Source organism: Stegostoma tigrinum, chromosome 2, assembly GCF_030684315.1.
Source record: "Stegostoma tigrinum isolate sSteTig4 chromosome 2, sSteTig4.hap1, whole genome shotgun sequence".
In the NCBI taxonomy this organism is placed as follows: domain Eukaryota; kingdom Metazoa; phylum Chordata; class Chondrichthyes; order Orectolobiformes; family Stegostomatidae; genus Stegostoma; species Stegostoma tigrinum.
The window spans coordinates 46,311,508-46,328,273 of record NC_081355.1 but is presented as its reverse complement, the minus strand read 5'-3'; the positions used below and the strand labels follow the sequence as shown (position 1 = coordinate 46,328,273).

The 16,766-nt window shown below is 42.9% G+C and overlaps 1 protein-coding gene across 7 annotated transcripts in view; it reads left to right on the top strand.

Annotated features, from left to right (window-relative positions):
- Positions 1–258: 258 nt before the first annotated feature.
- Positions 259–16,766, top strand: part of LOC125464278 (ubiquitin thioesterase otulin-like) — a 68,996-nt gene continuing 52,488 nt past the window's right edge. For 4 of the 7 annotated variants that reach the window (XM_048556620.2, XM_048556605.2, XM_048556612.2 and 1 more), the window contains exons 1-2: positions 348–948; positions 8,148–8,585. In XM_048556620.2, the coding sequence (XP_048412577.2) occupies positions 8,368–8,585 (218 nt within the window). In that variant the 5' untranslated portion in view covers positions 348–948; positions 8,148–8,367. The other 3 variants (XM_048556589.2, XM_059653829.1, XM_048556597.2) reach the window with 3 other exon arrangements.

The following is a 16,766-nucleotide window of genomic DNA, read 5'->3' as shown; positions in this document are numbered from 1 at the left end:
GTGAGAGGGACGAGAGTTTTGTACAGTGGCGTGTGGTTTTGTGTATGTTGGCTGTAAATTTGTTTGTTAAGCAATGGTTCTCGTTAACGTGAAAAGTCATCTAAATACATTATTTTTCTGAGTTACAATAAAGTTTTGAAATACTGTAACTACTGGAATTGGATCCTATTGTTTATGTAAATAAAATTTTAGTAGAACATTAAGTAGAAAGTGATCACTGCGGAACCACTATTGTGAAAGCGAAACCAGAATATTTTAAAGGGGATCACTTCCTATAGTTCATGGACGAATGGTCAGTGAAAACGCGCGCACACAGGCCATTACGGCGGAATTTTATTAAGGTAATGAGAGTCGTCCGCCTGACCAGTGACCTAGACAGAAACACTCGAGTTTTATTATTTATTGATGAAGTTTGAGGTTATTGCTGCTGAAAGGGCCAAATTTAATTGGCCGCCAGCGCGGATCGTGGGCGAGTGTTTCATTTAATCCAGGAGTTTCCAGACATAAACTGTCTGCTAAATACATTAAAAAAGTGGAATACAAATGTACACTGTGAGGCGGGGCTGCTGCGGAATGCGGTAGTTTTGCTCACAATCCTGCGCGATCTCGTACTCCGTTTAGTTCAGACTTTGTCAGCTCGCAAGTTTTCTGGAAGTATACAAATCCCCAGAGGATATCGGTTACCAAAACTCTTACCAAAAGATCACAGAAAAGCGAATGAATCTGTTGAAGACCCTTCGGATACATGAACAGGCTTGGCCAAGGCTGACTGTAGGTCCGTGTCGGGAATTTGCCTGCTCTCTGTCCGCTACCACTCAAATTTCAGCCGAAAGGCCGGCAGCAAATTGAATTCTTAATTTGAATTTTGGGTGTGTAAACGTGTTCCGGCTCACGGTATATACAGTATATCCGTGACAAATGTCTTCTGGCATTTCTTCCTTCCGGCGAGTAAGTAAACAATGCTGAGCTGACACCTGTCTCAGAATCATGGCGAGCCTTCATTAAGTCTTTTCAACCACAAATCAGAAATTGCTGAAAAACCATAAGTAGGTGTAAAAGCCATTCTCGGGTTAGTTCCAAATCATATTTAAAGAGACTGTTTCAAAGTCATCCTCGTCTACCTTTACCAATATGATTTGTCCAAAGGTAAAACGGATAATCAGCTACAATGGCAGCCATTTAGGGAGTTACTTTATACTCCTGAACAAAAATACATTCAATTGATAAAAGACTTTGAGATGGATGGAAAAGCGATTTTCTGAGGAACGATCACTCGACCCGAAACGTTGCCTCTGATTTCTAAAAAAACATGCTGCCATATTGCTGTACCGTTCCAGCAATTTCTGTGTTTGATTCTGATTTACAGCATCCGCAGGTTTTTTTTGGTTTTCACTAAATCGTCGCTTGTTTGGGTGGATTATATTTTTAATGTCTATGCAGTTGGAAGACATTCTTTGACATTTGATAAATAAACTAGCCGTTAGAGCAGAAGGATAATATAACATATTGGCGGGTATCAGAACTTCTGCAAACTGCTGAGCAGGAGAGCTCAAAATCTTGGTTTGTGCCTCTTGCTCCTTGTGGCAGACCTGGAACAGTTCCAGTCCCCCGGGTCAGTATGTGTGCCGTGTGTCTCCAGCTACAGCTCCTGGCAGAGATAATGGGAACTGCAGATGCTGGAGAATCCAAGATAATAAAGTGTGAAGCTGGATGAACACAGCAGGCCAAGCAGCATCTCAGGAGCACAAAAGCTGACGTTTCAGGCCTAGACCCTTCATCAGAGAGGGGATGGGGTGAGAGTTCTGGAATAAATAGGGAGAGAGGGGGAGGCGGACCGAAGATGGAGAGAAAAGAAGATAGGTGGAGAGGAGAGTATAGTTGGGGAGGTAGGAAGGGGATAGGTCAGTCCAGGGAAGACAGACAGGTCAAGGAGGCGGGATGAGGTTAGTAGGTAGGAAATGGAGGTGCGGCTTGGGGTGGGAGGAAGGGATGGGTGAGAGGAAGAACAGGTTAGGGAGGCAGAGACAGGCTGGGCTGGTTTTGGGATGCAGTGGGGGGAGGGGAAGAGCTGGGGTGGTTAAGTGATGCAGTGGGAGGAGGGGAAGAACTGGGCTGGTTTTGGGATGCGGTGAGGGAAGGGGAGATTTTGAAGCTGGTGAAGTCCACATTGATACCATGGGGCTGCGGGGTTCCCAAGCGGAATATGACTTGTTGTTCCTGCAACCTTCAGGTGGCATCATTGTGGCACAGCAGGAGGCCCATGATGGACATGTCATCTAAAGAATGGGAAGGGGGGGGTTAAAATGGTTCGCGACTGGGAGGTGTAGTTGTTTGTTGCGAACCGAGCAGAGGTGTTCTACAAAGTGGTCCCCAAGCCTCCGCTTGGTTTCCCCAATGTAGAGGAAGCCACACCGGGTACAATGGATACAGTATACCACATTGGCACCACTACCACATTGGCAGATGTGCAGGTGAACTTCTGCTTAATATGGAAAGTCATCTTGGGGCCTGGGATGGGGGTGCAGGGGAAGGTGCCGGGTGTGGTGGGGTCCCAGGCCCCAAGATGACTTTCCATATTAAGCAGAGGTTCACCCGCACATCTGCCAATGTGGTATACTGTATCCATTGTACCCGGCGTGGCTTCCTCTACATTGGGGAAACCAAGCGGAGGCTTCGGGACCGCTTTGCAGAACACCTCCGCTCGGTTCACAATAAACAACTGCACCTCCCAGTCGCGAACCATTTCAACTCCCCCTCCCATTCTTTAGATGACATGTCCATCATGGGCCTCCTGCAGTGCCACAATGATGCCACCCGAAGGTTGCAGGAACAGAAACTCATATTCCGCTTGGGAACCCTGCAGCCCAATGGTATCAATGTGGACTTCACCAGCTTCAAAATCTCCCCTTCCCCCACCGCATCCCAAAACCAGCCCAGTTCGTCCCCTCACCCCACTGCATCACACAACCAGCCCAGCTCATCCCCTCACCCGACTGCATCCCAAAACCAGCCCAGCCTGTCTCTGCCTCCCTAACCTGTTCTTCCTCTCACCCTTCCCTTCCTCCCACCCCAAGACGCACCTCCATTTCCTACCTACTAACCTCATCCCACCTCCTTGACCTGTCCCCTCCCTACCTCCCCACCTATCTTCTTTTCTCTCCATCTTCGGTCCGCCTCCCCCTCTCTCCCTATTTATTCCAGAACTCTCACCCCATCCCCCTCTCTGATGAAGGGTCTAGGCCCAAAACGTCAGCTTTTGTGCTCCTGAGATGCTGCTTGGCCTGCTGTGTTCATCCAGCTTCACACGTTATTATCACAGCTCCTGGCAGATTGAGTTTCAGAACTGGAGCAGCAGCTGGGGACAACATGGAGCATCCGTCAGGCAGGGATGTGGTCACACCGCTGGCTCAGACTCTGCAGACAGGAGGGAACTGGGTGACCACCAGACGAGCAAGGTAGGCGGTAATACAGGAATCTCCTGTGGCCATTCCCTTGCAAAACAGATATACCACTTTGGATACTGTTGAGGCAGTTGACCTCTCAGGGAAAGCAGCAGCAGCCAAACTCGTTCCACCATGGTTTTGTTACAGAGGGGAGGGATAAAAAGTGTGCCATGGCAATGGTTACAGGGGACTCAATTGTAAAGGGAGTAGACAGGCATTTCTGTGGGCATAAAGTGGACTCCAGGATGGTGTGTTGCCCTGCTGGTGCTAAGGCCAAGGATGTTTCAGCAGGTATGGGACATTCAGGAGGAGGGTGAACAACCAGTAGCTATGGTACACACCGGTACAAACGACATAGGTAAAAAAGAAGGGATGAGGCCCTAAACGCAGAATACAGGGAGCTCGGAAGAAAGCTAAGAAATCGGACCCCAATAGTGAGAAAGGATATTAGCTCTGACAATGTGGAGTCCATATGGGTAGAGTTGAGAAATACCAAAGGGCAATAAACATTAGTGGCTGTCATATATAGACCCCCAAATTGCAGTGGTGACATTGGGAATGGCATTAAGCAGAGAGTTAGAAATGTATGTGATAAGGGAATATTGATGATTATGGATGATTTTAGTTTACACCTAGATTGGACAAATCAAATTAGCCACAGCACCACAGAGGAGGAATTCTTGGACTGTATATGGAATGTTTACTTGGCAATATGTGGAGGAACTAACTAGTGAGCAGGCCATCTTAGACTAAGTACTGTGTAATGAGAAGGGAATCATTGCCAATCTAGCTGTATGAGACCCCTTAGGGATGAGTGACCTAACATAATACAATTTATTATCAAGGTGCAAAGTGAGATAGTTGATTCAGAGACTGGGGTGCTGAATCTTAATAAAGGAAACAATGAAGAACAAGGCATAAGTTGGCTTAAATAGATTGGGGAAAGTTACTTAAAGGGATGACAGTGGATAGGCAATGGCAAACATTCAAGGCATACATGGGGCAACTGCAACAACTATTTATTCCTGTCTGGCACAAAAGCGAAATGGGGTAAGAGGGCAAATCCATGGCTTACACCAGAAATTAAAGATAATATCCAATGCAGGGAAGCAGCATACAGATTGGCCAAGAAAAATGTCTGAGGTTTCGGAGCAGTTTAGAATTCAGCAAAGAAGGACCAAAGGATTGATTAAGAAGGGGAAAATACAGTACAAATGTAAGCTTGCAGGGAACATAAAGACGGACGCTAAGCGTTTCTATAGGTATGTGAAGACAAATGTAAGTCCTCTACATACAGAAACAGGGGAATGTATAGTATGGGACAAAGAAATAGCTGAGCAAATGAATACATACTTTGGTTCTGTCTTCACAAAAGAGGACACAAACCAGATACCAGAAATGTTGGAGAATGCAAGATTTTGTGAGAGGGAAGAAATGAGAGAGATCAATATGAGTAGGGAAATGGTGCTGGGAAAATTGATGGGATTGAAGGAGGATAAATTGCTAGGGCCTGATTATCTACATAACAGATTACTTAAGGAAGTAGCTCTAGAAATAGTGGATGCATTGGTAGTCATCTTCCAGGATTCTATAGACTCTAGAACAGCCCCTGCAGATTGGAGGGTAGGTAATGTCACTCCAGTATTCAAAAAGGGAGGTAGAGAGAAAACAGAATTAATTATCGATCAGTAAGCCTAACATCAGTATTGGGGAAAATTCTCAAATCTCTTATCAAGGCCTTTATAGCGGAGCATTTATAATGCAGTGGCAGGATCTGATTGAGTCAACATGGATTTATGAAGGGCAAATCATTCTTGACAAATCTATTGAGGATAGCACGCTGGCTCAGTGGTTAGCACTGCAGCCTCACAGCACCAGGGACCCGAGTTCGATTCCAGCCTCGGGTGACTGTCTGTGTGGAGTTTACACATTCTCCCCGTGTCTGCGAGGGTTTCCTCCGGGTGCTCTGGTTTCCTCCCACAGTCCAAAGATGTGCAGTCAAGGTGGATTGGCCATGCTAAATTGCCTGCAGTGTTCAGGGGTGTGTGGGTCTGGGTGGGATGCTCCAGAGGGCGGTGTGGACTTGTTGGGCTGATGGGCCTGTTTCCACACAGTAGGGAATCTAATCTATTGGAATTCTATGAAGATGTAGCTAGGAGAGTTCCCAAGTGGGAACCAGTCAATATGGTTTATTTTGACTTTCAGAAAGTATTTGACAAAGTCCCACACAAGAGATTATTGTGCAAGATTAAAGCATATGGGATTGGGGAAAGTGTATTGAGATGGATATGAACCTGGTTGGCAGAGAGAAAACAAAGAGTCGGAATGAATGTGTCCTTTTCAGATCATCAGGCAGTAAATACCGGGGTGCTACAGGGACAGGTGCTGGGACCTCATGCGACTGTCTGTGTGGAGTTTGCACATTCTCCCCGTGTCTGCATGGGTTTCCTCTGATTGCTCCGGTTTCCTTCCACAGTCCAAATCTGTACAGGGTAGGTAAATTGCCCATAGTGTTCAGGGATGTTTAGGTTAGATGGGTTAGACATGGGAAATATAGGGGTAGGGGAATGGGTCTGGGTGAGATGCTCTTTGGAGGGGCGGTGTGGACTTGTTGGGCCGAATGGTCTGTTTCCATACTGTAGGGATTCTATGATTCTATGACCCCAGCAATTCACAATATATATTAATGATTTGGATGAGGGAATAAAATGTAACATCTCCAGTTTTGTGGATGATACCAAGTGGGATGGGAGGGTGAGCTGTGATGAGGATGAAGAGATCATTCAGCATGATCTGGACAGATTGGGTCAGTGAGCAAATCAATGGTAGACACAGTATAATTTGGATAAATGTAAGGCTATTCACTTTGGAAGCAAAAACAAGATGACAGATTACTACCTGAATGGCAGTAAATTGGGAGACGGGAGTGTGCAGCAGGACCTGGATGTCCTTGTGCACCAGTTGCTGAAGGTAAGCATGTATGTACAGCAGGCGGTAAAGAAGGCAAATGGTTTGTTGGCCTTCATTGTGAGAGGTATTGAGTACAGGGGCAGGAATGTGTTGTTGAAGTTATACAGGACCTTGGTGGGGCTACAACTAGAGTGTTGGGTGCAGTTTTGATCTCCTTTTCTGAGGAGGTGGTTCTCTTTCGCAGGAGTGCAGCGAAGGTTTACCAGACTGATTCCGGAGATGGTGGGACTGACATGTGAGGAGAAATTGCCTAGTTTAGGATTGCTTTCGCTGGAGTTCAGATGAATGAGGGGGAAATCATAGAGACTTATAAAATTCTAACAGGACTGGACAGAGTAGATGTCGGGAGGATGTTCCAGATGGGGGTGTGTCCAGAATGATGTGGTTTATTTGGACTTTCAGAAAGCTTTTGACAAAGTCCCACATAAGAGGTCACAGTCTGAGGATTGACGGGAAACCATTAAGGATTGAGCTGAGGAGACATTTCTTCATCCAAACAGTGATGCATCTTTGATCCCATTTGCCCCAAGTCTATATCTAGCTGCCTCTTGCATACATCCAATGTTTTGGCATCAACTACTTCCCGTAGTAATGAATTCCAAAGATTCTGGGGAGAACGCAGGAGTAGTCTATTGAGTTGGATGATCAGCCATGATCGTATTGAATGGCAGAGCAGGCTTGAAGGGCTGAATAGCCTCCTCCAGTTCCTATCTTCGATGTTTCTATATTGGCCTTTTAAAATAAAAACATCAAGTCAAACTTGAAACTTTAATGAAGAGTGCTGATTTTAGTTCAAAGAAGCTGGTTGCAACAGTTATGTAAAGTCCTGACAATGCGCAGCGTTTTAGTTTCAGTGGAATAAAAATATTTTTGATAAAATATGACCTGATTCTGAATGTGCAATACACTGTTCAAGAATACAATGTAAAAGTCACTATCAAGCATGATCGCTACTTAGCATAAAAGCAACCAGTGCATAACCCAACCAAAGTTGGAGCTACAGCTCTGAATCACCAATCTCATATTGAAATAGTTAATATTTACATTGGTAGTTTGAGTAGTTTGTATGTTTTCTGCACATACTTGGAATACTGCGTCCAGTTCTCGGCGCCCTATTATAGGAAAGATGTGGATGCTTTGGAGAGGGTTCAGAGGAGGTTTACCAGGATGCTGCCTGGACTGGAGGGCTTATCTTATGAAGAGAGGTTGACTGAGCTCGGTCTCTTTTCATTGGAGAAAAGGAGGAGGAGAGGGGACCTAATTGAGGTATACAAGATAATGAGAGGCATAGATAGAGTTGATAGCCAGAGACTATTTCCCAGGGCAGAAATGGCTAGCACGAGGGGTCATAGTTTTAAGCTGGTTGGTGAAAAGTATAGAGGGGATGTCAGAGGCAGGTTCTTTACGCAGAGAGTTGTGAGAGCATGGAATGCGTTGCCAGCAGCAGTTGTGGAAGCAAGGTCATTGGGGTCATTTAAGAGACTGCTGGACATGTATTTGGTCACAGAAATTTGAGGGTGCATACATGAGGATCAATGGTCGGCACAACATTGTGGGCTGAAGGGCCTGTTCTGTGCTGTACTGTTCTATGTTCTATGTTCTATGTTCTACATATGTACTCAAACTTAACATCTGAGTGTTTTCTAATTGTACATTTAATTCCAGTAAAAAAATAGGAAGAGAATTTACAGTATGCCAATTCTGGCTTATTAACTCAATACTTTTCTCTTGTAGGTCTGTGAAAATAAATGCGTTGATGAGGTTGGTGTATACCTGCAACATTTATACCAAGGAATCAACACTTAGTTCAAGCAAACTTTGGTTCTGCACTTCTATACGGTTGCATTTAAACAAATTTGGAAATACTGGTGAAGGCCTAAAAAGGTCACTTGGTAGCTATATCCAACATTACACAGGCTTTTAAACATGGATTAGCTCTTGACAAAAATATAAAATGGGGAATTTTTGTTGTGGAAATCCTTCTCACCATAGTGAACAAGAACCTGGATTGCAAAATGAGCGGGAAGCTTTATTAAGTTCATGCAGCTCATGTGTTGTTAATGAACAGATAACGTCTTCACAGAACTCTGTTTTCAGCCAGAATATGAGTCAACTGCAAAATAAAATTGGCAGTGCTGGTATTTGCAATAATGGTGCTGTTGCAACAAAGAGGTAAATTGCCTTTTCTTCAGTACTCTTGATTCCATCTTTTCATCAGCTTCATTGCTATTTCATGGCAAAGTTTGTATTAGATTAGTGATATGACCTTATTGTTAATTGTAAATTTCTTGTTTTATTTGCATGTGGGATGTGTGTATCACTGGTTGGCATTGTTGCCATCTCTAGTTGTCCTTGAGAAAGTGTGGTGAGTTGCCTTCTTAAAAGGCTGTAACCCATGTGCTGTACGTAGGGGGAAAGTAATATACTTAAAGCAATTATTTCATTCCCTTTAAATTGTACTCGTTATTCAACTTTTAGGCAGATAATAGAAATTTATGTTGACTGTCCACCCAGCATTGCTTTACAACTGCAAGCTGTCTTGAGATAATGGGAACTGCAGATGCTGGAGAATCCAAGATAACAAAGTGTGAAGCTGGATGAACACAGCAGGCCAAACAGCATCAGAGGAGCAGGAAAGCTGACGTTGCGGGCTTACACCCTTCTCTAGACCTAGAAAAGTCCAGGCCCAAAAACTCAGCTTTGCTGCTTAGTCTGCTGTCGTCATCCAGCTCCACACCTTGTTATCTCAGTTTCTGCTATCTCTAAGGGACGCTGCACTGGATGTGAGTTTGCTCACATCCAGAACCTCAACCTGAGCTACAAATCTTCTCAAAACTCGCTAGGATACTGCACTGTTGGAGGGCTTTACTGAGGTCTTGTGGGCCAAAGATTATGGGTTGAAGTTTGACCTGCCGCATTTGTTCAAGAACAAGTTGTTAACCCAAACCTTCCGTCACAAAGCACTTCCGGGAAGGGGCGTGATATAACCGGACACGCCTCATTCGGCAGGATGGCACTAATCACGTAGAATCTAAGCCCCGCCCACTGGAGGTGAGTGAGAGAGAGAGAGCGCGAGCGTGAGAGACACACACACCCTGTAAATTAGGGTCCTGAACAGGGTTAGGAACGACAGTATAAAAGTTGTTGCAAACCATAGGCTTCGGGAGTTTTACTCAATCTGTTCCTCGGTTGAGTTCAATTGTAATTTCCTGATGATGAGGGGTAAGTAGATTTGATGTGATTAAGCATTCTTCAGTGAGTTCCAGGTTACTACCAGATTGTTATGGGGCTGATCTCAACCCTGGGGCTTCGGGCAGGTTCCGTTAGTACTATATTGATCATTTAACATCGGCACCAGAGGTTTCATTACAGAGCCAGACTGAAGTTGTCACACACTTTGAGAAATAGTTTCCTATCAAATAAAACTTCTTCTTGAAGAGGGTGAATGGACTGCCTGGGAGGGTAGCGGAGGCCAGAAACCTTACAACTTTTTAAAACAAAAATTGGATGAGCACTTGAATGTTATCTTTCAAGGATATGGAACAAGTGCAGGAAATTGGGTTTAGTGTGCAGCTTTAGTAGTAGTTATTGGTGCAGTCTTGGTTCCTTCTAAGAAAAACAGTGAAATTCACAGCTGACCTTGGAGAAACCTGTGTGGGGAACTCACAGCAGGGGAACAGCTAAGTGTTTTTTTTAAATGAACTTTTTTTGTAAATCTACATTGGAGTGGGGTTTTGTGATCATATGTTTCATTGAGATCTGTCTCTTGATTAAACTTTTAAAAATACAAAACATAGGTACTAAGTTATCCTAGAGCAGCATTTTTAAGAGTGGTGAGATTGTGCTGTTTTCTGGGTCTGTAGATTGTTAAGGTGCAAGGGTGGCCTTCAGTAGAGTGATGTGCTCTTCCTGTTGAATGTGAGAGATTTCAGAGAATTTCAACTTTCCTACTGATTATGTCTGCAGAAAGTGTGTTTGGTTGCAAATCCTATCAGATTGTGTGGATCAGTTGAAACAACAGTTAGAGGCAATGAGGAATTTACAGGAGCTGGGGTTGTGATGGATGACAGTTTCAGGAAGGGAGAAAATCCACAGATACAGTAAGATACAAAAACAGTACGATTGATGAGGTAACCCCTGGAAAGGTGGGGGGAAGGTAGTGGGGATGGTAGGCAGGCAGCCTGTGGCTATCCCCATCTCAAACATATGTAGTGTTTTGGAAAATATTGGGGTTGATGGACTCACAGGGGAATGTAGCACTAACAGCTGAGTTTCTGGTACTGGGACTGGCTCTACTCTAAGGAAGGGTACATCAGGTTTCAAGCAATCAATTGTGATAGGAGTCTCTCTAGTCATGGGCTCAGACAGACATTCCTGCAGCCGACAATGAGACATAAGAATGGTGTGTTGCTTTCCTGGTGCCAGCATCAAGGATATCTTGGAGAGGATGCAGAATATTCTCAAAGGGGAGAGGCACCAGCAAGATGTCACTATACACATATGAACTAAGGAAGAGAAAAGGATGAGATTCTGAGGAGTGAATATAGAAAATTAGGCAGGAATTTGAAAAATAGGGTGTGCAGGGAGATAGTGAGAAAAGAGATAACTTGGGAAAAGGAGCAAGTCAAACAGTCAGGGCAGCCAGAAACAGCAGAGAATGAGGTAGGACTGATAAATTAAGCTGTATTTATTGCAATGCAAGATGCCAAACAAGTAAGGCAGATGAACTCGGGGGAACATGGGATTGGGATGGTCATAGCGATTACAGAGACATGGCTCAGGAATTGACAGGATTGGCAGCTTAATGTTCCAGGGGATAGATGCTATAGGAAGGATAGAAAGTTAGGCAAAGGAGGAATAGTGGCATCTTTGATTAGGGTTAATATTATGGCTGTACTTGGGGAGAAGACTCCTGGGAGTACACCCGGGAAATTATTTGGGTAGAATTGAGAAATAAAAAAAGGGATAATCACCTTATTGAGATTGTACTGTAGACCCCTCAATAGTCAGCAGGAAATTGAGAAGCAAATTTGTAAAAAGTTCTCAGTTATCTATAAGAATAATAGGGTGGTAATGGTCAGAGATTTTACCTTTCCAGACAGCGACTGGGACTTCCATAGTGTTAAGGGCTTGGAATGAGAGGAATGTGTGTATAAGAAAATTTTCTGATGCAGCATGTGGATATAGTAACTGGAGAAGGAGCAAAACCTGTGTTACTCCTGGGAAATAAGGCAGGGCAAGTGACTGAGTTGTCAGCGGGGGAGCACTTTGTGGCATCTTTATTCATTCATGTGATGAGGGCGTTGCTGGCTGGCAGCATTTATTGCCTATCCCTAATAGCTCAGTGGGCAGCTAAAAGTCACCATTGGGTCTGGAGTCACATGTAGACCCGAATAGGTAAGGATGGCAGTTTCCTCACCCAAAGGACATTAGTGAACCAGATGAGTTGGTGATCATCATTAGATTCTTAATTCTAGATATTTATTTAATTCAAATTCCATCATCTGCTGGTCTAGTGACCATGATTTTATTAGTTTTAAAATAATGATGGAAAAGGATCAACTAGATCTAGAAGTTAAAGTTCTAAGTTGGAGGAAGGCCAGTTTTGATAGTATTAAGTAAGGACTTTGAAAAGTTGATTGTGAGCAGAGATTCGTAGATAAAGGATCGGTTAGAAAGTGGGAAGCCTTCAAAAATGAGGTGATGAGTCCAGAGACAGTATGTTCCTGTTAGGGTAAAGGGCAAGGCTGATAGGTGTAGGGAATGCTGGATGACTAATGAAATTGAGGTTGTGGTCGAGGAAAAACGGATACATATGTCAAGTATAGACAGCAGGGATTGAGTGAGTCCCTAGAATTGTGCAAAGGCAGTGGAAGAATACTGAAGAGGGAATCAGGAGGGCAAAAAGGGGACATGAGATAGCTTTGGCAAATAGGATTAAGGTGAATCCCAAGGGATTTGACAAATACATGAAGGACAAAAGAATAACTAGGGAGCGTATAGGACCCCTTAAAGATCAGCAAGTCCGCCAATGTATGGAACTGCAGGAGATGGGGGAAATACTAAATGAGTATTTTGCATCCAATGTTTACTGTGGAGAATGATATGGAAGCTAGAGAACTTGGGGAAATAAATAGCAACATCTTGAAAAATGTCCTTATTACAAAGGAGGAGATGCTGCATGTCTTAAACATGTAAAGGTGGATAAATCCCTGGGACCTGATCAGACGTACCCTAGCAGCAAAACTGGAAAATGAACTCACCTTAATATCTGTACATTCAGACAATGAAGGCCATGAGTTTAACTGGGACAAAGTAACCATTGTAGCCCATGTCAAACGTAGACACGCATGGGAATTCCTAGAGGCATGGTTCTCCACCCATACTTCAATCGATGAACATATATAATTGGATCCTATTTATAAACCCATACAGATCGAACTGGAAATGACAGCATCCACCATAATGGACCAGACAGTATAAATTCCAGTCGGAGTAGAATAATATCACTTCATCAGAGGCTCCACTGATGCTGTAACCTAGGATGGTGACGAAATGTCTGAACAAAAACGGGCCAGCTCGGCAAGCATGTCAACAACCTCATCCTCAACCTGAGCCACAGATCTTTGCCAGAACTATAAACTCTGTGGGAACATAGGGAAGTGATTGCTGTGCCCCTGGCTGAAATGTTTGTATCATTGATAGCCACAGGTGAGTTGCCGGAAGACTGGAGGCTGGCTAATGTGGTGCTACGATTTAAGCAAGATGTAGAGAAAAGCCAGGGAACTGTAGACCAGGGAGCCTGACATCAGTGATGAGCAAGTTGTTGGCAGGGTTCCTGAAGGACAGGATTTACATGTAACTGGAAATGACTGATTAGGGATAGCCAACATGGCTTTGTGTTTGGGAAGTCATGCCTCACTAATTTGATTGAGGGCAGAGTGTTGGATGTGATCTGTATGGACTGGGGTTTGGCAAACTTCTGCATGGTAGATTTGGTTGCAAGCTTACATCACAGGGAATAGAGGGAGACATTACAATACAAGTAGACATTTGGATACAGAGCTGACTCCAAAGTACAAGGCAGAGGGTGTAGTGGAGTGTTGTTTTTCAGACTGGAGGCCTGTGACCAGTGGTGTGCTGCAAAGATCGGTGCTGGGTCCACTGCTTTTCTTTATTTATATAAATGATTTGGATATGAATATAGGAGGTATTGTTAGTAAATTTGCACATGACAGGAAAATTGGAAGTGTAGTGGACAGCAAAGAAACTTTCCCCTGAGTACAACAGGACCTTGATCAGATGGGTGGTTGAACCAAGGAGTGGCAGATGGAGTTAAGTTTAGATAAATTTGAGGTGCTGCATTTCGGAAAGGCAAATCAGGGTGGGACTTATACATTTAATGATAAGGTTCTGGGGAGTGTTGCTGAACAAAGAGAACTTGGAGTACGAGTTCATCGTTCCTTCAAAATGGAGTCGCATGTTGACAGGATAGTGAACAAGCCATTTGATATGCTTGCCTTTATTCATCATTGAATTGAATGTAGGAGTTTGGAGGTCATGTTGCAGCTGTACAGAACATTGGTTAGACTGCGTTTGGAATACTGCATTCAATTCTAGTCTTCCAGCAGTTGGAAGATATTGTGAAATTTGAAAGGGTTCAGAAAAGATTTACAAGCATGTTGCTAGGGTTGGAGTGTTTGAGCTATGTTGGAGGCTGATTAGGTTGGAGCTATTTTCCCTGGAAGGTCAGAGGCTGACCTTTATAGAAGTTTATGAAATGATGAGGGGCTTGGAAAGGATGAATAGCCAAGGTCTTTTCCCCAGGGTGGTGGAGTCCAAACCTAGAGGGCATAGGTTTAAGGTGAGAGGGGAAAGGCATCAAAGGGACTTAGAGATGACCTATTCATGCAGATGGTGATGCATGTACAAAGAACGAAGAAAATTACAGCACAGGAACAGGCCCAATGTTCCTCCAAGCCTGTGCCGATGTATGGAATGAGCTGCCAGAGGAAGTGGTGGAAGCTGGTACAATTACAACAGTTAAAAGGCATCTGTTTGGGTATACGAATAGAAAGTGTTTAGTTGGATATGGGCCAAATACTGTCAAATGGAACTAAATTAATGTAGGATTACTGGTCAGCATGGACAACTGGGACCAAGGGCATCTATTTCCATGCTCTACAGCTATGACTGTATGATAGTGGGAATGGCCTTTCTGCGCTGCATTACTCTATGACATTCTGACTATATAAAAAAAAATTGTCACTGAAAATTAAACTGAAATATTTCTGTTGATGAAACTGTAACTTACCATTTCACTCTTAAATATTTCCACATATCTCTCTTCTAGTTTCCAGAATTTACAGTGTAGATTGTGTAGCTAGATTTAGTACTACAAGCTTTAAATATCTAGGTTTTGCTGAGGTTCTGGCTACAGTTTTATAATAACCCATGGACATGGGTGACAATATTGTTTACTAATAGTGGGTGACAAAGATTAACATGCTCTCTCCTTGTTTTCGAAAAAGGGAGTTAGCTAAATACTATTGGTGGGATAACTTTAAAAGATACCAATCACAGCGTGGGGGACACAAGTGGTACTTGTGGAACGATATAATAATAAATTAAAATCAGCACTGATTTGTTAAAGGAAGAATGCATTGGACTAACTTGAGCTTCTTGTAATCTAGATGATTGGGTATAATCTGGTTGATGTCTTTATGGATTTTTCACGGATAATTTGATCCAAATATAATGGGTCTGGTAGCAAAATTAAAGTGCACTGACGATATGGATACAAAATTGGCTAAAGTTCTTTTCAAATTAGAGGGAAATATGCAACGATAAACCTTAGGTGTTGGTATGGGAATTCTTTTTCTTTTTGATAATTATAAATTAGTGTGGTAAACAGGCTGCAATTTCAATATTTGCAGATGATGCAGAACTCAGATACACAGTAAATAATGGAGTGCATAGACTGACTTAATGGGCAAATAGACTCCATTTTCAAGTGGTTTGATTGGGTAAATTATGGGAGATAGCATAAATTAAATGGTCCAATGTTAAGAGATGCTCGAGCAAAGATTGGAGTGGTTGTGCTTGCCAATCTTTGAAGGTAATAGGACAAGTCAAGAGATCTGTTAAACATTACAGGATCCTTAATTTCTTTATAAATGCATTGAGAGCAAAATTGAGAGATTATATTAAACCTTTATAGGTTACTTCTCAGTACCAGACTTTGGGAAGATGCAGAACAGATTTACTAATCTGGTAAACAGTGCTTAAGACTTTCATTTACATGGAGAATTGTGGTCATTGAGGTCCTCCTTAGACCTGAGGGTTGAAAGATTTGTTGAAGATGTTCACAGTCTAGCTGGGTGCTTATGTGGTAAATAAGAAAAGTTATTTTTGTTTGCAAAAAGGCACATAACCAAAGGAAGATCCATGTGATTGACAAAAGAACCAGTGATGTTTTGTTTTTACTGCAAGGAATTGTTGTGACTATGGAATATACTGCTTATAAAGATGATGGAAACAGATTCAGTAGTAACTTTTAGAAGTGAATTAGATAAGTACTTTAAGGGAAGGCATTTAGAGGGTTATAGAGGAAGAGCAGCAGATTGAGACTGATTGACTGATTGTACACTTTTAAGAGTTCTCTACTTGGATAATTGGCTTTCTTTACAGCCAGACCCATAATGTTCAGAATTCTTATGATTTCCTGGGTTTGTTGAACTGTTTATGGTGTCCACTTTAGTCGATTCTTAGTATCGGAATCTTGTAGTTGATACTGTCTAGATGGGAATTGAGGTTCTAAAATTACCTTCTGTCAAGTTCTAAATATTTGTGGGCCCCTTTACTTCTGAGTTGCCTGCCTTTTGGAAGAAATGGAAGTATTGATTCATTTGAGGTGATATACTGGGGCTAGTAGTAGTTTTAGAGCATGCTGATGGTGTTTGGAGACTATTGATGAAATGTATATGGGCTGATGTGACTGATTCTCTGCTCACCTCTGCACAACAGTTTGACTGAAGTCAATCAGTGAACAGATGGAATACAAGGTGAGGAAATGTGAACTTGCCCTGTTTAGTAAGAAAAATAGGAAAGCAGCATATTAATCCAGATTTTCCAAGAGGAATATCATAATTACAGCACTGCAGACTCGAATTGTATATCAGGAACATGCAAACACTTGGGAAGTTGAAATTTCTGTGAGGAAATAATTTGATGTTTGGAACCATCTGAAAATGTCCGTGACCTTGGGTAAACTTGGAGACTTTGGATGGTTTTGATTGACTTTATCTTAACAATTGCCCCCCAAAAAATGCGGTAACCTTTTCGTAATTAATG